The sequence below is a fragment of the Xyrauchen texanus genome, chromosome 2, assembly GCF_025860055.1.
Source record: "Xyrauchen texanus isolate HMW12.3.18 chromosome 2, RBS_HiC_50CHRs, whole genome shotgun sequence".
NCBI lineage: Eukaryota > Metazoa > Chordata > Actinopteri > Cypriniformes > Catostomidae > Xyrauchen > Xyrauchen texanus.
This window is the reverse complement of record NC_068277.1, coordinates 53,700,383-53,716,946: the sequence shown is the minus strand read 5'-3', so window position 1 is coordinate 53,716,946 and position 16,564 is coordinate 53,700,383. Positions and strand designations below refer to the sequence as shown.

The following is a 16,564-nucleotide window of genomic DNA, read 5'->3' as shown; positions in this document are numbered from 1 at the left end:
TAGACACTAGACAACAGACAACAGATAATTGGAAAAGAGTTTTATGGATCTTAACACCATTGAGATTGTGTAGGATCAGCTAGACTGTAAGGTACGTGGGAAGTGCTCGACAAGACAGCCACATCTACGGCAAGTGCTACAGGAAGCGCCAAATTCAAGGATAAGGTGTTGGAGTGATGGCTGCTGGAAATGGGGCCTGTCTAGATTTGCAGCATGAAGCATTTACATGTTTACATTGATCATGGTATAAATAATGGGGGGTTGTACTTGCTTGTTTTGATTATTGGGGGTGATAACAAAATAAAATATAAAGAAATGTACTTTAAAATGAAGCGAATTGACCCTCAAATGTGTTAATGTTGAAAGTTATTCAAAATAACTAAGATGTTTTTCAACTTTTGAGTGAATATTGTCCCAAAATCCATGCATGTGGATATCATGTTTATCAGTGTGCTGACACATGAAAAATTTATGAACTTTTTAGAGCAAATGAATGAATCTAGAGACCCAAACAAGTTTCAATGAAAAAAAAACTTACGAGAGGCACTTTTGTTGGCTCTGCGCCCGTAGAAGCACTTTACAGAACTCAACATCATGTCGTTGTGTCACGTGACTCGATGCACCAGAAGTTTAACCCTTAAATGAGTGTCTAGAGTGTTGTGAAACGTATTCAGTAGGTTTAAATTAATTTAAATTATGAGATGCGTGTAGCGAAGCCAAAATACAATATCCACGCATGCCGACATGGGGTCGCACGAGGTTTATGCAATTAATGCATTTGAGCTGTGATTAAACTATATGGCCAAAAGTTTGTGGATACCTGAACACCAACATTTATATGTGCATGTTGCACATTTAATTTCAAAACCATACAGATTAATCTCACTATTTGCTGCATTATGTGACATCTTCCATTGTTCTGGAAAATCTTTCCACTTGTTGTTGGAATATAGTTGCATGGATTTGCTCCCATTCAGACACAAGAGCAACAGTGAGGTCAGACACTGATGTTGGGCATTGGATCCTGGCTCGCAGTTGGCATTCAATTCATCCCATAGGTGTTCAGTAGGGTTCAGGTCTGGGCTTTGTGCAGACCAGTCAAGTTCTTCCACACTAGACATTATTTCTTTATGGACTTCGCTTTGTACACAGGGGTATTGTCATGCTGGATCAGAAAAGTGCTCTCCTCAAACTGTTACCACAAATTTGGAAGCAAATTTGTTTAAATCAGCATTTTTAGTCATTTTAGGGATTAAGGTTTGTGGACATTACATTGTCATGGCAATGAAGTTGTAAAATTGTGTATAACCCTATAATTGGCTATTACTTATAACCCAGGTTTTAGCTTTTTTAAAGAAAAGGAGGGGCAAGTCTAAATTTATTTTTGTTGTAATCAATATTATGCCACAAATGCTGTCAAATATACAGTACAATGGTAATAAATAATTATCATATTCATATACTGTGGTATTTGAACTTGGTAGTCCAAGTTACTTCAAAGAGTACCATGGAATTAGCATGAACATGTCCAAAAAACATGGTATTATCATGGAACCACGTCCAAAACAACCATGTTTTTAGCATTGGTATATTTTTGTAAGTGATGAATAGCATAGATTTCAGTACAGGATATTGGCTGACCAGTTAAAACACACTTGTTTTAGCTGTTGTGCAGTTCAGAATATTGTTCAAGGTTCTTGCTTGAGAAGAGCACTGCTGTATGTATCTCTATGGGCCTTATTCACACTTTGTATTTTATGAACCAATTACTTTTCATGTACTTGTAGTTTGCATCTTCAAAGGCATTTACAATGGCACTCGAAAACTTCATTAATAATGCATGGATTGATGATGCATTATGGGTGTGTAGTTGTTTATGTCAGGGCTATGCAAATCCTAGTGTAAATTACAGATGAATCACATGGGTTCATTAAAGTGAAATTCTCGGCATTCAGAGTCATAGTGTTGCATTGTGTGAATACACGTATTAGAGAAATTATAACAGAATTTATGTATGTCACCACTCTCTTTCTGTTAATCGAACTTAATCTGATTATATTTTTCTCTTCCTACAGAAAGACTATTGAGGTGAAGATTATAGACGATGAAGAGTATGAAAAGAATAAGACCTTCAGCATTGAGTTAGGAGAGCCAGTGTTGCTGGAGATCGGACAGAAACATGGTAAAGTGTGTAAATATGTGTGTGCATGTTTGTTCTTCCATGTCTAAGAGAAAACATTGAGCCGTTGTCCTAATGAAAACAGGTGCATATACTGTAAACTCTTGGCTTCTTAGAATATATTTTAGTCATTAACAAAGTTGAAAATATCAACCGTTTAAATAAGCCCATGTCCTTAAACAAACACAGTCTCAAAATTGCTCCCTTACATTTAATCAATCATGTTTCATTTCAATTGTATTTACTACCATCAACTTCATAAAATGTCAGAATATATATTATCCAAACACAATTTATAAATTAAACAAAATTTGTATTGCAAAATGTAGGAAATAGCTCCAAAAATTCAATGCCTAATTTTTCACAGTGTGACTATAAAAAATTGTCTATTCAAAGGAGCCATAAATCTAAAAAAATACAAAAATATCTTCTGCTTATCCTTTATTGCAATTCAATTTAAGGGTTCAAAGTCAGAAAAATGCAAAATGATTAAGTCCTTTTGTCTATGAGCCAAACAATCACCGAAGTTTTCAAATTAATCTTAAAAGGGATGGTTCACGCAAAAATGAAAATTCTCTCATCATTTACTCACCCTCATGCTATCTCAGATGTGTATGACTTTCTTTCTTCTGCTGAACACAAAGATTTTTAGAAGAATATTTCAGCTCTGTTGGTCCATTCAATGTAAGTGCATAAAAAGCTTAAAAGTAATCACAAAGCATAAAAGTAATCTACAAGACCTCACTGGTTAAATCCATGTCTTCAGAAGTGATCTGATAGGTGTGGGTGAGAAACAGTTCAATAGTTAAGTCCTTTTTTAACTATAAATGTCTACTTTTACTTTCACTTTTACATACTTCTTCTTCATTTGTTTTGTCAATTTGCATTATTTGTACATATCTCCACCTACTGGGCAGGGATGATAATTTATAGTAAAAAAAGGACTTAAATATTGATCTGTTTCTCACCCACACTTATCATATCGCTTCTGAAGACATGGGTTTAACCACTGGAGTCTGTAAACCATATGGATTATTTTTATGCTGCTTTTGTGTGCTTTTTGGAACTTCAAAGTTTTGGTCACCATTCACTTGCATTGTATGGACCTACAGAGCTGAAATATTCTTCTAAAAATCTTACAGTAAATAATTAGCCACTAATACCTGCAGAGGTATGTTACCTCAGAAATTAACTGGAGGCTATCATTAGTCCCAACATTATTTATGCAGCCTTCTCCAGCAATGAGCCTTCCATCTTAAATGCATTACTTTACAATTCAATTAGCACAATGACATTCATAAGATTTATGGAATTTCCTGCTTGTCAGTTTTTTAGAAGTTGAGAAAAATCATATCTCTTCATCAAATTTAATTTGCAGTCATCAGTCATTGTTTGCTACTCTTTAGCAAATTTAGGAATATGTTTTGAATAATCTATTTTTCTCTCTTACTGTTTTTCTGTATGTTTGTGTACTGTAGGAGACACTATTGAGAATAGAACCGAGGTTGGGGCTGATGAAGAAGAAGTGGCTAAGATGGGATGTCCCAGTCTGGGAGAACATAACAGGCTGGAGGTGATGATTGAAGAGTCCTATGAGTTTAAGGTAAAACATAAACATTTTCAATGTAGCTTAATAAAATGAATAGTCCCCGTTGTTGGGGTTTAACTGTATGTTTTTTCCACGGAATGATAACCATCACAAAAAATACCACATTATTACGGTATCATGGTATTAAGATGCATACTTAAGGTCCATATATCCATCCATCCATCTTCTAAAACCGCTTGTTCTATGTGTTCGTGAAAGGACCTACAGAGATGAGATATTCCTCTAAAAATCTTTGCTTGTGTTCTGCAGATGAAAGAAAGTCATACACATCTGGAATGACATGAAAATTAGGAAATTATGAGAGAATTTTCATTTTTAGGTGAACAATCACATAAAAAAATAACCTAAGAGGTGTATTGTGAAACTGTTACATCCCTAGTTCTGGTCCTGGATGCTGATTAGTCAATACAATGCTAAAATATACAGTATAGTGACAGCTATGAGTGATGTTTATCACTTTGTAGCACGTTGTGCCTAATAACACCCTTTAGCATGACTATATTGGGAATGTAGCTCAGTCTCTTGTACATTGTTTCTTAAAGACATAATAGGTTCATACAAATAATAACATTGATTATAATGGATCTTATGCATTAGAATGACAAAACTTTGTCATGTGTGATGTTGTGTGTGTCTATGTGTGTAGAATACAGTGGATAAGCTCATTAAGAAGACTAACCTGGCTCTGGTAGTGGGCAGCAGTAGCTGGAGAGAGCAGTTTGTTAGTGCTGTGACTGTGAGTGCAGGTATGCTACTTCCTATTTGTTCATACTTTACACCCTATTCTTTATGATATCCATTATGGAGCACAGTGACTGCATCGACTTTGGTTCCAGAAGCTATTTTCTCATTAATTTTATCCATATATCATTCGGGATAGTAGGCATTCTCACATGACACAAATATACAGTGTGATGTAAGAACATCAACCTCAAAAATAATTTACTAAACAAGCACCATTTAAGCACAAGAAATAACTTTCTCCTGACTCGCGGTTATTCCAGTGTCTTGAATGTGTCGTCTCTTCAGCTCCGGCATTATGGGATAGTACAGTGTCCAGTGGATGTGCACTTCATAATCTCACCAGAAATATTAGGTCCTTCAGTTATTTCTCGCCTACAGTTTTATGAATATAGAGCATTAGGACACAAAAATCAATACAGTATAAAATTTTTGACATAGTCATCAATTATATATTATAGATTCGAAAAAATGGATTTGCAAAATACACTCACTTAGCACTTGATTAGGAACATTATGGTCCTAATAAAGTGTGCAACATGGTCTTCTGCCATTGTAGCCCATCCGTCTCAAGGTTTCACATGTTGTGCATTCTAATATGCTATTCTGCTCACTACAATTGTACAGAGTGGTTATCTGAGTTATCGTAGCCATTCTCCGTTGACCTCTCTCATCAACAAGACATTTCCGTCCTCAGAACTGCCGCTCACTGGATGTTTTTTTGGTTTTTGTTTTTTGGCACCATTCTGAGTAAACTCCATAGAATGTTGTGCGTGAAAATAGCAGGAGATCATCAGTTACAGAAATACTCCAACCAGCCCGTCTGGCACCAACAATCATGCTACAGTCGAAATCACTGAGATAAAATGTTTTCCCCATTCTGATGGTTGATGTGAACATTAACTGAAGCTCCAGATTATAAAGTAATCATATGAATAAGTAGCTGTACAGATGTTTCTAATGAAGTCCTCAGTAAGTGTAGATACAAATATTTAAATAGTTTGTGAGTGTAGTGAGAGCGAATCAATTACATGCTTCGTAATGCTTCTTGGAAGTGGCGATCACTGCTGAGTGCTCTTGGCTCCATTTCCATTGTAACAGCGACTTTTGTGATTGGTTGCCTCTATTTTCAGGATTATGGGTAGTGTAGTTTTTTACCAATAACACAATTTAGCTTAGCTGTTTTAAAATAAAGTTGAAATGGCACTGCAGAAGCATATATCGTCTTATTTGTTATAGTTGAAAATCTATTTTTCTAGTGAAAAAATGAATGAGATTTTTATTTCCAGAACCCGACTGATGCGTACTTTAATGAATCTGTGTGCTCTGTCTCAGATATGCATTAATGGCTTTTAAGATTCTGTCAAAATAGGTTCCCCTTCTGTCACTCTCTCAACGTTGTGTTGATGTAGTGACTCTAGGAGTCACTCTTGAGTGCCCCAAACACCTCTATCTCCCAGATGAGCCCCTCAGACGTGCTGGCACACAGCTGGCACATAGCGGACCCCAGGGGCTGTGCAAATACACGTTTCCCCCCAGTGAGCCTACTTGCTGAGACCCTGTGTAAGGTCAGGGATGACGAGGAACAAGTCACCCTCGTGGCCCCATATTGGCCATGTGTATTTGCACAGGAGGGGTGGCTGTCCCCCTCCACCTTAAAGGTATATGTGGCCGCCATGCAGCCCACCACAACGTGGTGGACGGTAAGTCCCTAGGGAAGCATGACCTGATTATCAGGTTCCTCAGAGGTGCCCGGAGGCTGAATCCTCCAAGATCACGCCTCTTCCCCTCATGGGATCTCTCCGTGTTCCTCCTGGGTCTTTGGAGAGCACCGTTTGAGCCGCTAGAGTCAGTCGAGCTGAAAGCCCTCTCCTTAAAGACATCCCTCTTGTTTGCTCTCACCACCATCAAGAGGTTTGGGGTCCTGCAAGCATTTTCTGTCAGCGACACTTGCCTGGAGTTCAGCCTGGCAGATTCTCACGTGATCCTGAGACCCAAGATTCCCATGACCCCCTTCAGGGATCAGGTGGTGAGCCTGCAAGCACTGCCCTGGGAAGAGGCTGTTTCCGGTGCATGCTTTGCGCATTTAAGTCGCACGCAGAGATTTAGACACTCTGAGCAGCTCTTTGTCTGCTTTAGCGGACAGCGGAAAGGGAACGCTGTCTCCAAACAGAGGCTGGCCCATTGGATCGTGGATTCCATAACTTGCCCTGGCATTCCAGGCCCAGGCTGTGCCCGCCCCTTTGGGAATACGAACACACTCTACAAGGAGTGTGGCATACTCGTGAGCACTGGTCAATGGCACCTCTCTAGCAGGCATCTGCAGAGCAGTGGGCTGGGAAACACCCAATATCTTTGGGAGATTTTACAATCTCCAGGTTGAGCCGGTTTCATCCTGTGCTTTGTCAGGTACGAACAGGTAAGTTTGGTAATACGGAACAGCTGGCTGGGTGTATTGCTTGTGTATAGCGCCTTTCCCCTGACATGTGCTTCTTCTCCCATGTGAGTTCACAAACCCGTAAACCCTGGATGTACTTCCTCCCTAGCCCTGTGGCTCGTGGATTTGGCGGAGGAATTCGCAGCCGACCCACTATGGGTGCTATAATGCCCTGTACTGGGATAGGTGCTCCATAGGTTTCAGTTACTCTGATAAACCCCTGAGATGTAATTTCCGCGGTACGGTCTCCCATTCGGCAGAGCTCCCTCTGCCCCGGTCGCTGTGTTGTAGAACCTACCACCGCGCCTCTCCCATGGGCAGCTGGTAAGCCCACGTGATGTATTTGCCAAATTTTTACCTTCCCTTTGGACAGGATGTGGTCTCTGTGGGGTCTTTTCCCATTGAAAGAATAGGAAAGGAAAAGAACACCTTCCCCGATGCGTATAATAGTGTTAGATGGCCCCAGCCGAATCGAATACTCTGTGGAGAGAAAACATAGAGAGAAAAGGCCTGGGCTGGCACGGCCTGCCCCCCTGCTAGTTACGTCACCCTCATGGAGGGAATGAGACGTTGTGTCCCTCTTGCCACAATGCAGTATTAGCCGCTGAAATGGCCAGGACCTTGTATCGGCTCCTTAGCACACAACCTGAAAGAGTGGCTGCATTCCAGCTCCTTTTATACCTGTATGTCCGGGTGAGTGGCATGCAAATTCCTCTCGCCAATACTCATTGGCCTTTTCTCAAAGATTAGAGGTGTTTGGGGCTCTCAAATTCGACCCCTAGTGTCACTACATCTACACAACATCTCGTTCCCTGAGGTTACAATAGTAACGAGATGTTTTTTGATTAATTTAATCTATCTATTTCTACCAAGTGCAATCTGTACCATATGTTGTGCCATGTTTAATTGGTGGTAGAGCATGGCACTAGCAACACCAAGATCATGGGTTCAGTTCCCAGGGAACACACAAACTGATCAAATGTACACTATACATTGAATGCACTCAAGTCACTTTGGATAAAAACATCTGCCAATTGCATAAATGAAAATGCAAAAGTCAGTCTATAAATCTTCTTCTTGCTTTGACCTCTCAGGTGATGATGATGAGGAGGAGAGTGGCGAAGAGCGTCTTCCATCCTGCTTTGATTACATCATGCACTTCCTCACAGTCTTCTGGAAGGTTCTCTTTGCATTCGTCCCTCCCACAGAGTATTGGAATGGATGGGCCTGCTTCATTGTGTCTATCTGTCTGATTGGTGTGTTGACGGCGGTCACAGGCGATCTTGCTTGTCACTTTGGGTGCACTATTGGCCTGAAGGATTCAGTCACTGCTGTGGTGTTTGTTGCCTTGGGGACTTCAATACCAGGTCAGTGTCAAAGAAAAATGTAAAATGAAAAATGAAAAATGCAATTGCTTGTCAACATGTCAGATAGTTCAAAGACATTGGGTCAGATCTCTGGCATAGTGGGTAGTGCACAAGCCCTGTTGGCTCACGGAGACATGGGTTCGGGTCAGGCCTGTATCATGTCCCGATCCCACTCCCCTCTCTCTCCCTACCAGTTTCCTGTCATTCTTGTCCTGTCCTTAAACGCATTAGAAAACCTATAAATAAACTATAAGAAAGTTTAGACTGAATTAATCAATTCAGGAATTAAATGAATTTATGAAATATTAAATAAAAAATGTATAAAACTAAATTAAATAATTTTCCATTTTCTTAAGTATATTTTTGGTGCTTGTCTTCACCTTCACACTGCAAGGGTGTTGTGTGTTATTGACAGGAGTTGGTATGTGATCACCAGAGGTGGGTAGAGTAGCTAAAAATTGTACTCAATTAAAAGTACAATTACTTTAAAATATATATATATATATTACTCAAGTAGAACTACATAAACATAAATAATTACTCGAGTAAGAGTAAGAAAGTATCCAATTAAAAGAGTTCTCAAGTAGTGAGTAACTTGTTACTTTCACAATTGACATAATGGACATTAACTGTGTCATTATATATTTTCAGTGTATGTGTTTTTTTTTCTATATTTTGAAAGTGAATGGTGACCGAGACTGTCAGTCCCTCACATTCTGTCTAACATCTTTTGTGTTCCACAGAATACAAAGGGTCACACGGGTTTGGAACAACATGTTTGGGAACAGGGTTGGGAAATGATGACGGAATATTAAATTATGGCTGAGGTATCACTTTAAAGGGATAGTTCACCCAAAAATGAAAATTCTCTCATAATTTACTCACCCTTATGCCATCCCAGATGTGTATGACTTTGTTTCTTCTGCAGAACACAAACTTTGATTTTTTTAGAAGAGTATTTCAGCTCTGTAGGTCAATACAATGCAAGTGAATGGTAGCCAAAATTTTGATGCTCCAAAAAGCAAATGCAGGCACCATAAAAGTAACCATAAGTCTCCAGTAGTTAAATCCATATATTCAGAAGTGATATGATTGGTGTGGGTGAGAAACAGATCAATATTTAATAAATTTTTTGCTAGAAGTTCTACTCCCTGCCCAGCAGGGGGCGATATGCAGAGAAGAATGTGAATCACCAAAAACATAAGAAGAAAAATTTGAAAGTGATCTGTTTCTCATCCACACCAATCATATCACTTCTGAAGATATTGATTTAACCACTGGAGTCTTATGGATTACTTTTATGCTGACTTATGTGATTTTTTTTTTTAGCTTTAAAATGTTGGCACCCATTCACTAGCATTGTGTGGACCTTTGTGTTCAACAGATGAAAGAAAATCCTACACATCTGGCATGAGGGTGAGTAAATTATGATTTTTGGGTGAACTATTCCTTTAAGGGCTCTTGTCAGATCTTCACAATAAGAAGAGAGGTTTGGACACATTTATAGTAATTATTATGGTGAAAATGTCCCACAGGGGCATTATATATTGTGCTGAACTATAAACTAAAGCACAATCATACTTTCATAATGCCTAATTTTACAATTAAAATAATTAGTTCTATACCCAGTATCACCGCTTCCTAAATGCAGAATACACATCCTGCGTACGGCACCAAGCACAGAAATGCTGTCTGTTTGCACTCCAATTGTCAATTACACGTTCGGCAGAGCAAAAGGCATTTACCCTTAATGTGGATTTATACAGTTAATCCGCCCGAAGTAGCTGCAATAGTTTCCAGTACACCCGCGAGGGCACGAGTTAAATGCGTAAATACTTCTTATGACATGTGGGACGTGGGACAAAACGCACTGATATATTGCTGCAGATAAGAAATGTACACTTAAAAACTGATGTCATAAGAGCCCATATTTACAGAATCACCATGAAAAGGACCATAACCATGACACAGAAAAGGCCACGATAGCATTAGAGCCACAACTTACCTCAGCGTGCTGCTTTAAATTGGAGCTGCAATTTTAATCTTGAAATATTCGCTTCTCTTGGTATAAAATGGTGTTGCATAACAAAACTATAATTTTTTCACTGTGTAGAATGAAGAAAGTGTTTCACTTTGTAAAGATTGCTGCTGCAGCAGTGATGACTCGGCTTGAGTGACAGTCTGTGACAGCGCGCACAGCTATGTGTATATCCACTGTCGTAAAAGGCCAATTCAGTCATTTCTCAATAAATTACACATTCATTAAAATGTAACCCAGTCATGTAACGAAAGGAATGCCGTCCATTGTAATGAAGTAAAATAAATTTTTTTCATTACAAATTTACTTGAGTGAGAGTAAAATTTACCCACTTTTAAACCTACTCTAAAAATAATTGTTTTTCCAAAAAGTTACTCAAGTAAAATGTAGCACGTTACTATCCACCTCTGGTGGTCACTAAAGTGTACTCTTTAAAAAACCACTAAACCTACCACTAAAAATTATAGCTAACTACATTGAAGTTATTAAATGAGGAAAATATATTTTATTTGTAACAATATCATGTTTAATCAAATCTGATTATTTAATTTAGCAATCAGAAGTTCTTTAATAGATTATTAGATTATATAATATAGGTAACATTAAACCAGGTTGACATTATTAAAATGAACATGCATTTATTTTGAATATAAACTAATAAAACAAGAGAACACCATATTTTATATAACCAAGACAAAATATAAACAGCAGCAGTTAATTAACTAATTATTTTGCTTCAAAAAGAAGACTGACTTCTGGAAAAGTCCCTTTATGGTTGTGCAGTGGCTCAAATTAATTGGTTAATCATTTATGTGAACTGTGAAATAGACCCTTTTCACTTCAAAGATTTGGATTTCCCAGCGCTACATACACGGAAGAGAAGACGGTTCAGGTGAGCTTGTTTGATTACTCGCTTAGCTTCATTGCTGCATTCGCAATACAATATGACAAATGTAATGTTTGTTAATGCTATACTGCTGCTCTTTGGAAAATGCTACTCATTACTGGAAGAGCATTTTAATTAAAGAAATAGTTCATCCAAAAATGAAAATTCTCTCATCATTTACCAGATGTGTATGACTTTCTTTATTCTGCTGAACAAAAATTAAGATTTTTAGAAGAATATCTCATCTCTGTAGGTCCTCACAATGCAAGTGAATGGGTACCAAAATGTTTAAGCTCCAAAAAGCACATAAAGGCAGCATTAAAGTAGTCCATAAGACTCCAGTGGTTAAATCCATAAATTCAGAAGTAATATGATAGGTGTGGGTGAGAAACAGATCAACAATATAATCTTTTTTAACTATAAATTCTCCTCCCTGCCCTGTAGGTGATGATATGCACAAAGAATGTGAATTGCCAAAAACAAGAGAAGAAGAATGTGAAAGTGAAAGTGGGTATGGATTGTCAAACAGTCACAAATTTAAATATTGATCTGTTTCTCACCCACACTTATCATATTGCTTCTGAAGACATGGATTTAACCACTGGAGTTATATGGCTTACTTTTATGCTGCATTTATGTGCTTTTTGGACCTTCCCAATTTTGGTACCCATGTACTTACTCAAAAGAGTATACTTTGAAAGGCAACGTGGTTGACCGGGTGCCGATTCGATCCAGAATGCAAAAAAAGAAAGTATTCCCGGGTCAGGTGTTTCTAGGGTGTTCTGGGTGGGCCAAGACTCTATGATATTCTGGTGCCTAGATATGGCTCGGCTCACTCAAGTTTAATGTAAGTTTATAGGATTTTTTTACCCATTTTATGTCCAGCAGGCGAAAAATGTAATTCTGATAGCACACGTCTCATCAACAAGCCCACAATTATACACAACCATCAATTATGTCTATAGAACAAATTGTGCCGTGCCAGTTACGAGCTGAAGTGTTATACTTAGTGGTTTAAACAAAGACTAATGACATAACTTAGCAAGCACTGCTATTTGAATCAGTGTTTTAATATTTATACATGTTCTATATGTCATACCACTATACCCATATCACTCGGCATGCACTTTTAAACTTTTCACCGTTACTGACCAGGGGGATGATATTGGTTAGTATTTATTAGAGCAGAAGGAGATTATTTCATCTTCAGGCCATACAGCTGGTGTATCAGTGTTTGTAGGTTTGTCTGTTTGTAACTCGTGTTTTTTCTTCATTTCTCCAGTGCTCTCACCTACACCCTGTCCTACTTTTACTCTCTTCTTCCTTTCTCTTTTTCTCATTTCCTCTTTCTTGTTCTCTCAGTTCCTTTCTTGTGTTTGTCTTTTGCTTGCCCTTTTCCCTTTTCATGACCTCCTTTTCATTCTTTCTTTCCTTCTTTCTTTCTTTTTAATCTATCTGTCTTTCTTTGTATCTATCTATCCATCCATCCATCATCCATCCATCTATCCATCTATCTATCTATCTATCTATCCATCCATCCATCCATCCATCCATCCATCTATCTATCTAATCTATCCATCCATCCATCCATCCATCTTTCTATCCATCCATCCATCCATCTATCTATACAACTATCCATCCATCTATCTATCTAATCTATCCATCCATCCATCTTTCTATCCATCCATCCATCCATCCATCCATCCATCCATCTATACAACTATCCATCTATCCATCTATCTATCTATCTATCTATCTATCTATCTATCTATCTATCTATCTATCTATCTATCTATCTATCTATCTATCTATCTATCTAATCCATCCATCCATCCATCCATCCATCCATCCATCTATCTATCTATACAACTATCCATCTATCTATCTATCTATCTAATCTATCCATCCATCCATCCATCCATCCATCTTTCTATCCATCCATCCATCCATCCATCCATCCATCTATCTATCTATCTATCTATACAACTATCCATTTAATCTATCCATCCATCCATCCATCTATCTTTCTATCCATCCATCCATCTATCTATCTATCTATACAACTATCCATCTATCTATCTATCTATCTAATCTATCCATCCATCCATCCATCCATCTTTCTATCCATCCATCCATCCATCCATCCATCTATCTATACAACTATCCATTTAATTCATCCATCCATCCATCCATCCATCCATCCATCCATCCATCCATCCATCCATCCCGTCTGTCTGTCACTCAGGATTGTGTCATAATCTTGCAGATCATGACTTTCATTCATGTATGTTATTATTTAAATCAAAATTGTATTAGGTAAATGGTATTATTAAAACCATACGTCTTTTCTCTCCCATCTTTCTACTTTCTTTTTCATTTTCACAGACACTTTTGCCAGTAAGGTTGCTGCCATCCAAGATCAATATGCTGATGCATCTATTGGCAATGTGACGGGCAGCAATGCCGTTAATGTTTTCCTGGGCATTGGTGTGGCGTGGACCATAGCTGCCATATACTGGCGCACTAAGGGCAAATCATTCCGCGTTGAGCCAGGCTCTCTGGCCTTCTCCGTCACACTGTTCAGTGCCTTGGCTGTGGTGTGTGTCAGTGTGCTCTTGTTTCGTCGGCGCCCCTCAGCCGCAGGAGGAGAGCTCGGCGGTCCACGGACTTGCAAGATATTGACATCCATGCTCTTTATTTCCCTATGGCTGATCTACATCCTGCTGGCCTCACTGGAAGCATACTGCCACATTACAGGATTCTGAGAAACAAAACAGAATAAATAGTAAGGTATCATATTAACTCGTCTTAGAGGAATATGAAAGTGGCCAGTGAAGGAGTTATTTTTTTATTAGTATTTATTAGATATTTATCCTGTTACCTTTTAGTAAGTCAGATACGTAGGTTCGATTTTGTAATTTTCCATTTTCTTAAGGGAATTGTTCACCCAAAAATGAAAATTCTGTCATTATTTTCTCACCCTCTTGGCATTTAGCACTTGTATGACTTTCTTGCTTGCGTGGAACACAAAAGAAGAATTTATGAACAATGTGCTGTCCCTATTTTTAGCGAAATTGCAATGACTAGAGCTTTCAACTTCAAAAATAAAATGGTAAAAAGTACCATAGAAAGTATCATTATCAGGTCATATAAATAGCTTTGTATGGAACAGAGTGAAATTTAAGTAGTTATTCACTGATAATGTTCCCCTCCAGTGAGCTCTTAAAGGAATATTTCAGGTTCAATACAAGTTAACCTCATTCGACAGCATTTGTGGCATAATTTTGATCAATCGATTAAACTCATCCCTCCTTTTCTTAAAAAAAGCGCAAATCTGGGTTCCAGTGATGCACTTACAATGGAAGTGAATGGAATCAGTCCGTAAAAGTTAAATACCAACTATTTCAAAAGTATAGCCTCAAGAATTAAACAATATGCATGCTAACATTATTTTAGTGTGATAATACCCTAAAGGAAATGTAAAAACAACAATGTAAACACCTTTACAGTTTAAAAAATACATGAGTCTTAACAGAAGAATTAACGAATGTACTTTTATAAAATTATAAGTTTCATATTTCTGCCTTAAACCCTCCAAAAATGGGCCCCATTCACTTCCATTGTAAGAGCCTCACTGTAACCTCAATTTTTAATTATTATTTTAGTCTAAATAATTTTTTGTGGTAATCAACATTATGCCATAAATGCTGTCGATTGAATTTATCTTGTATTGAACCCGGAATATTCCTTTAACTTGAGAGTTGTGAATGAATCATTCAGACCAGTTTTGTTAACTGGATCAACCGGTTCATTAAAAAGATCGCTACTTCACTCATGAAATGTAATAATGATTTAAATACTTTCTTTTGTTTTCCACTCAAGAAAAAAAGTCATTTTAGTTTGGAACAACATGAGGGTGAGTAACTGATGATGACAGAATTTTCATATTTGTATGAAATATCTCTTTAAATTAGTTTGAATGTCAGTTTTTGTCCCTTTGCCTTACACTCGTACCCGTCTTTCAGTGGAGTCTTCAATCTATCCAGACCAATAACCAATGACTCTCGTCTTTTTCATACTCCTCTTTGAGCCAATCCGAGACTTTGGTAACTGAATGAAGGGTTTTACTTTTTTGGACTCTTTTTTTTTTTTTTTTTAATGTTATGTGTCAGTATTGCTCATGTATGAATAATGATAATATTTAAAATGATATTTAACTAAACAGAATGACCAAACAAACTATATCATTAAGAGCGGACTATAGAAACAGGATGGATTCACTATTTCTTGTGGAAAAGGAAAAGCATGTTTCAGGACTAAAAATTAATCTGACAGATGGTCTGAAAAGCATGTTGAATTCATAACTAATCATTTAAAGCTAAAGAAAATTGTGAAAAAAAAACTGGAGTTAATAACAGAGAAGACAGAAGAACAATTGGAAAATAGTTGCTGAATATCACTATTTCAAACGTACATTTTAAATGTGATGTGTGTGTGTGAGACTCCACCAAGAATAAACAGCTTAACTGGTGTTCTCTTTAAATATCAAATCATTGTGTTGCAGTGCTGTTTGTATCTGTATTTGTTTTGTGCTATGACAAGTCACACTTTTTTACTTGAAAGGACAAATTAGTTTTACATAGGAAATACTACAGTAATTGGGGAACAGTATTTGACATTTGCTATGGCATTATTTAAATGAAGGCCTTTAGCAATAGTGTTGAGGACTAACTTAAATTCCTGAGACTGACTGTGAACCATATTGCATCCTTTATACTCTTAAATGAATATTTTGTGTTCAGTACAAGTTAAGATCAATCAACAGCATTTGTAGCATGATGTTGATTTCCACAAAATACAATTTTGATTTGTCCGTCCTTTTCTTAAAAAAAAAGGAAGAAAAAAATGAAGCTAAAATGAGTTACAGTCAGCCACTTACAGTTAGGGTTGCCACTTTTGGAGTTTTAAAATAAGGGACACTGTGAACATCCTCCACAGTTTTAGCAATAAATGCCTTGAGTTAATATGTGTTATTAATAAAAATTGTATATCCTTTCTGATATAATAAAAGAACCTTCCTGACCCATGACTTAAAAAACAATACATCATTTATATGTTAAAAATATATTTATTAAAATTGTATTTGTCTTTATCTTTTTTATGTTTACATTTTGGATGGTTTATTCATTATATATATATATATATATATATATATATATATATATATATATATATATATAATTGTATTTGTTTTATTTGTTTATTTTTTCCTTCACCTGTACTTGTCTTTATGATTGTACTCATACA

General features: G+C 37.2%; 1 protein-coding gene across 2 annotated transcripts in view; it reads left to right on the top strand.

Annotated features, from left to right (window-relative positions):
* slc8a4b (solute carrier family 8 member 4b) overlaps window positions 1–16,353 on the top strand; it is a 115,454-nt gene extending 99,101 nt beyond the window's left edge. For both annotated transcript variants that reach the window (XM_052091362.1, XM_052091370.1), the window contains exons 5-9: window positions 2,076–2,182; window positions 3,658–3,782; window positions 4,435–4,534; window positions 8,061–8,333; window positions 13,643–16,353. In XM_052091362.1, coding sequence (XP_051947322.1) covers window positions 2,076–2,182; window positions 3,658–3,782; window positions 4,435–4,534; window positions 8,061–8,333; window positions 13,643–14,022 — 985 coding nt within the window. In that variant the 3' untranslated portion in view covers window positions 14,023–16,353. The remainder of the gene's footprint in view (window positions 1–2,075; window positions 2,183–3,657; window positions 3,783–4,434; window positions 4,535–8,060; window positions 8,334–13,642) is intronic.
* The last annotated feature ends 211 nt before the right edge of the window (window positions 16,354–16,564 follow it).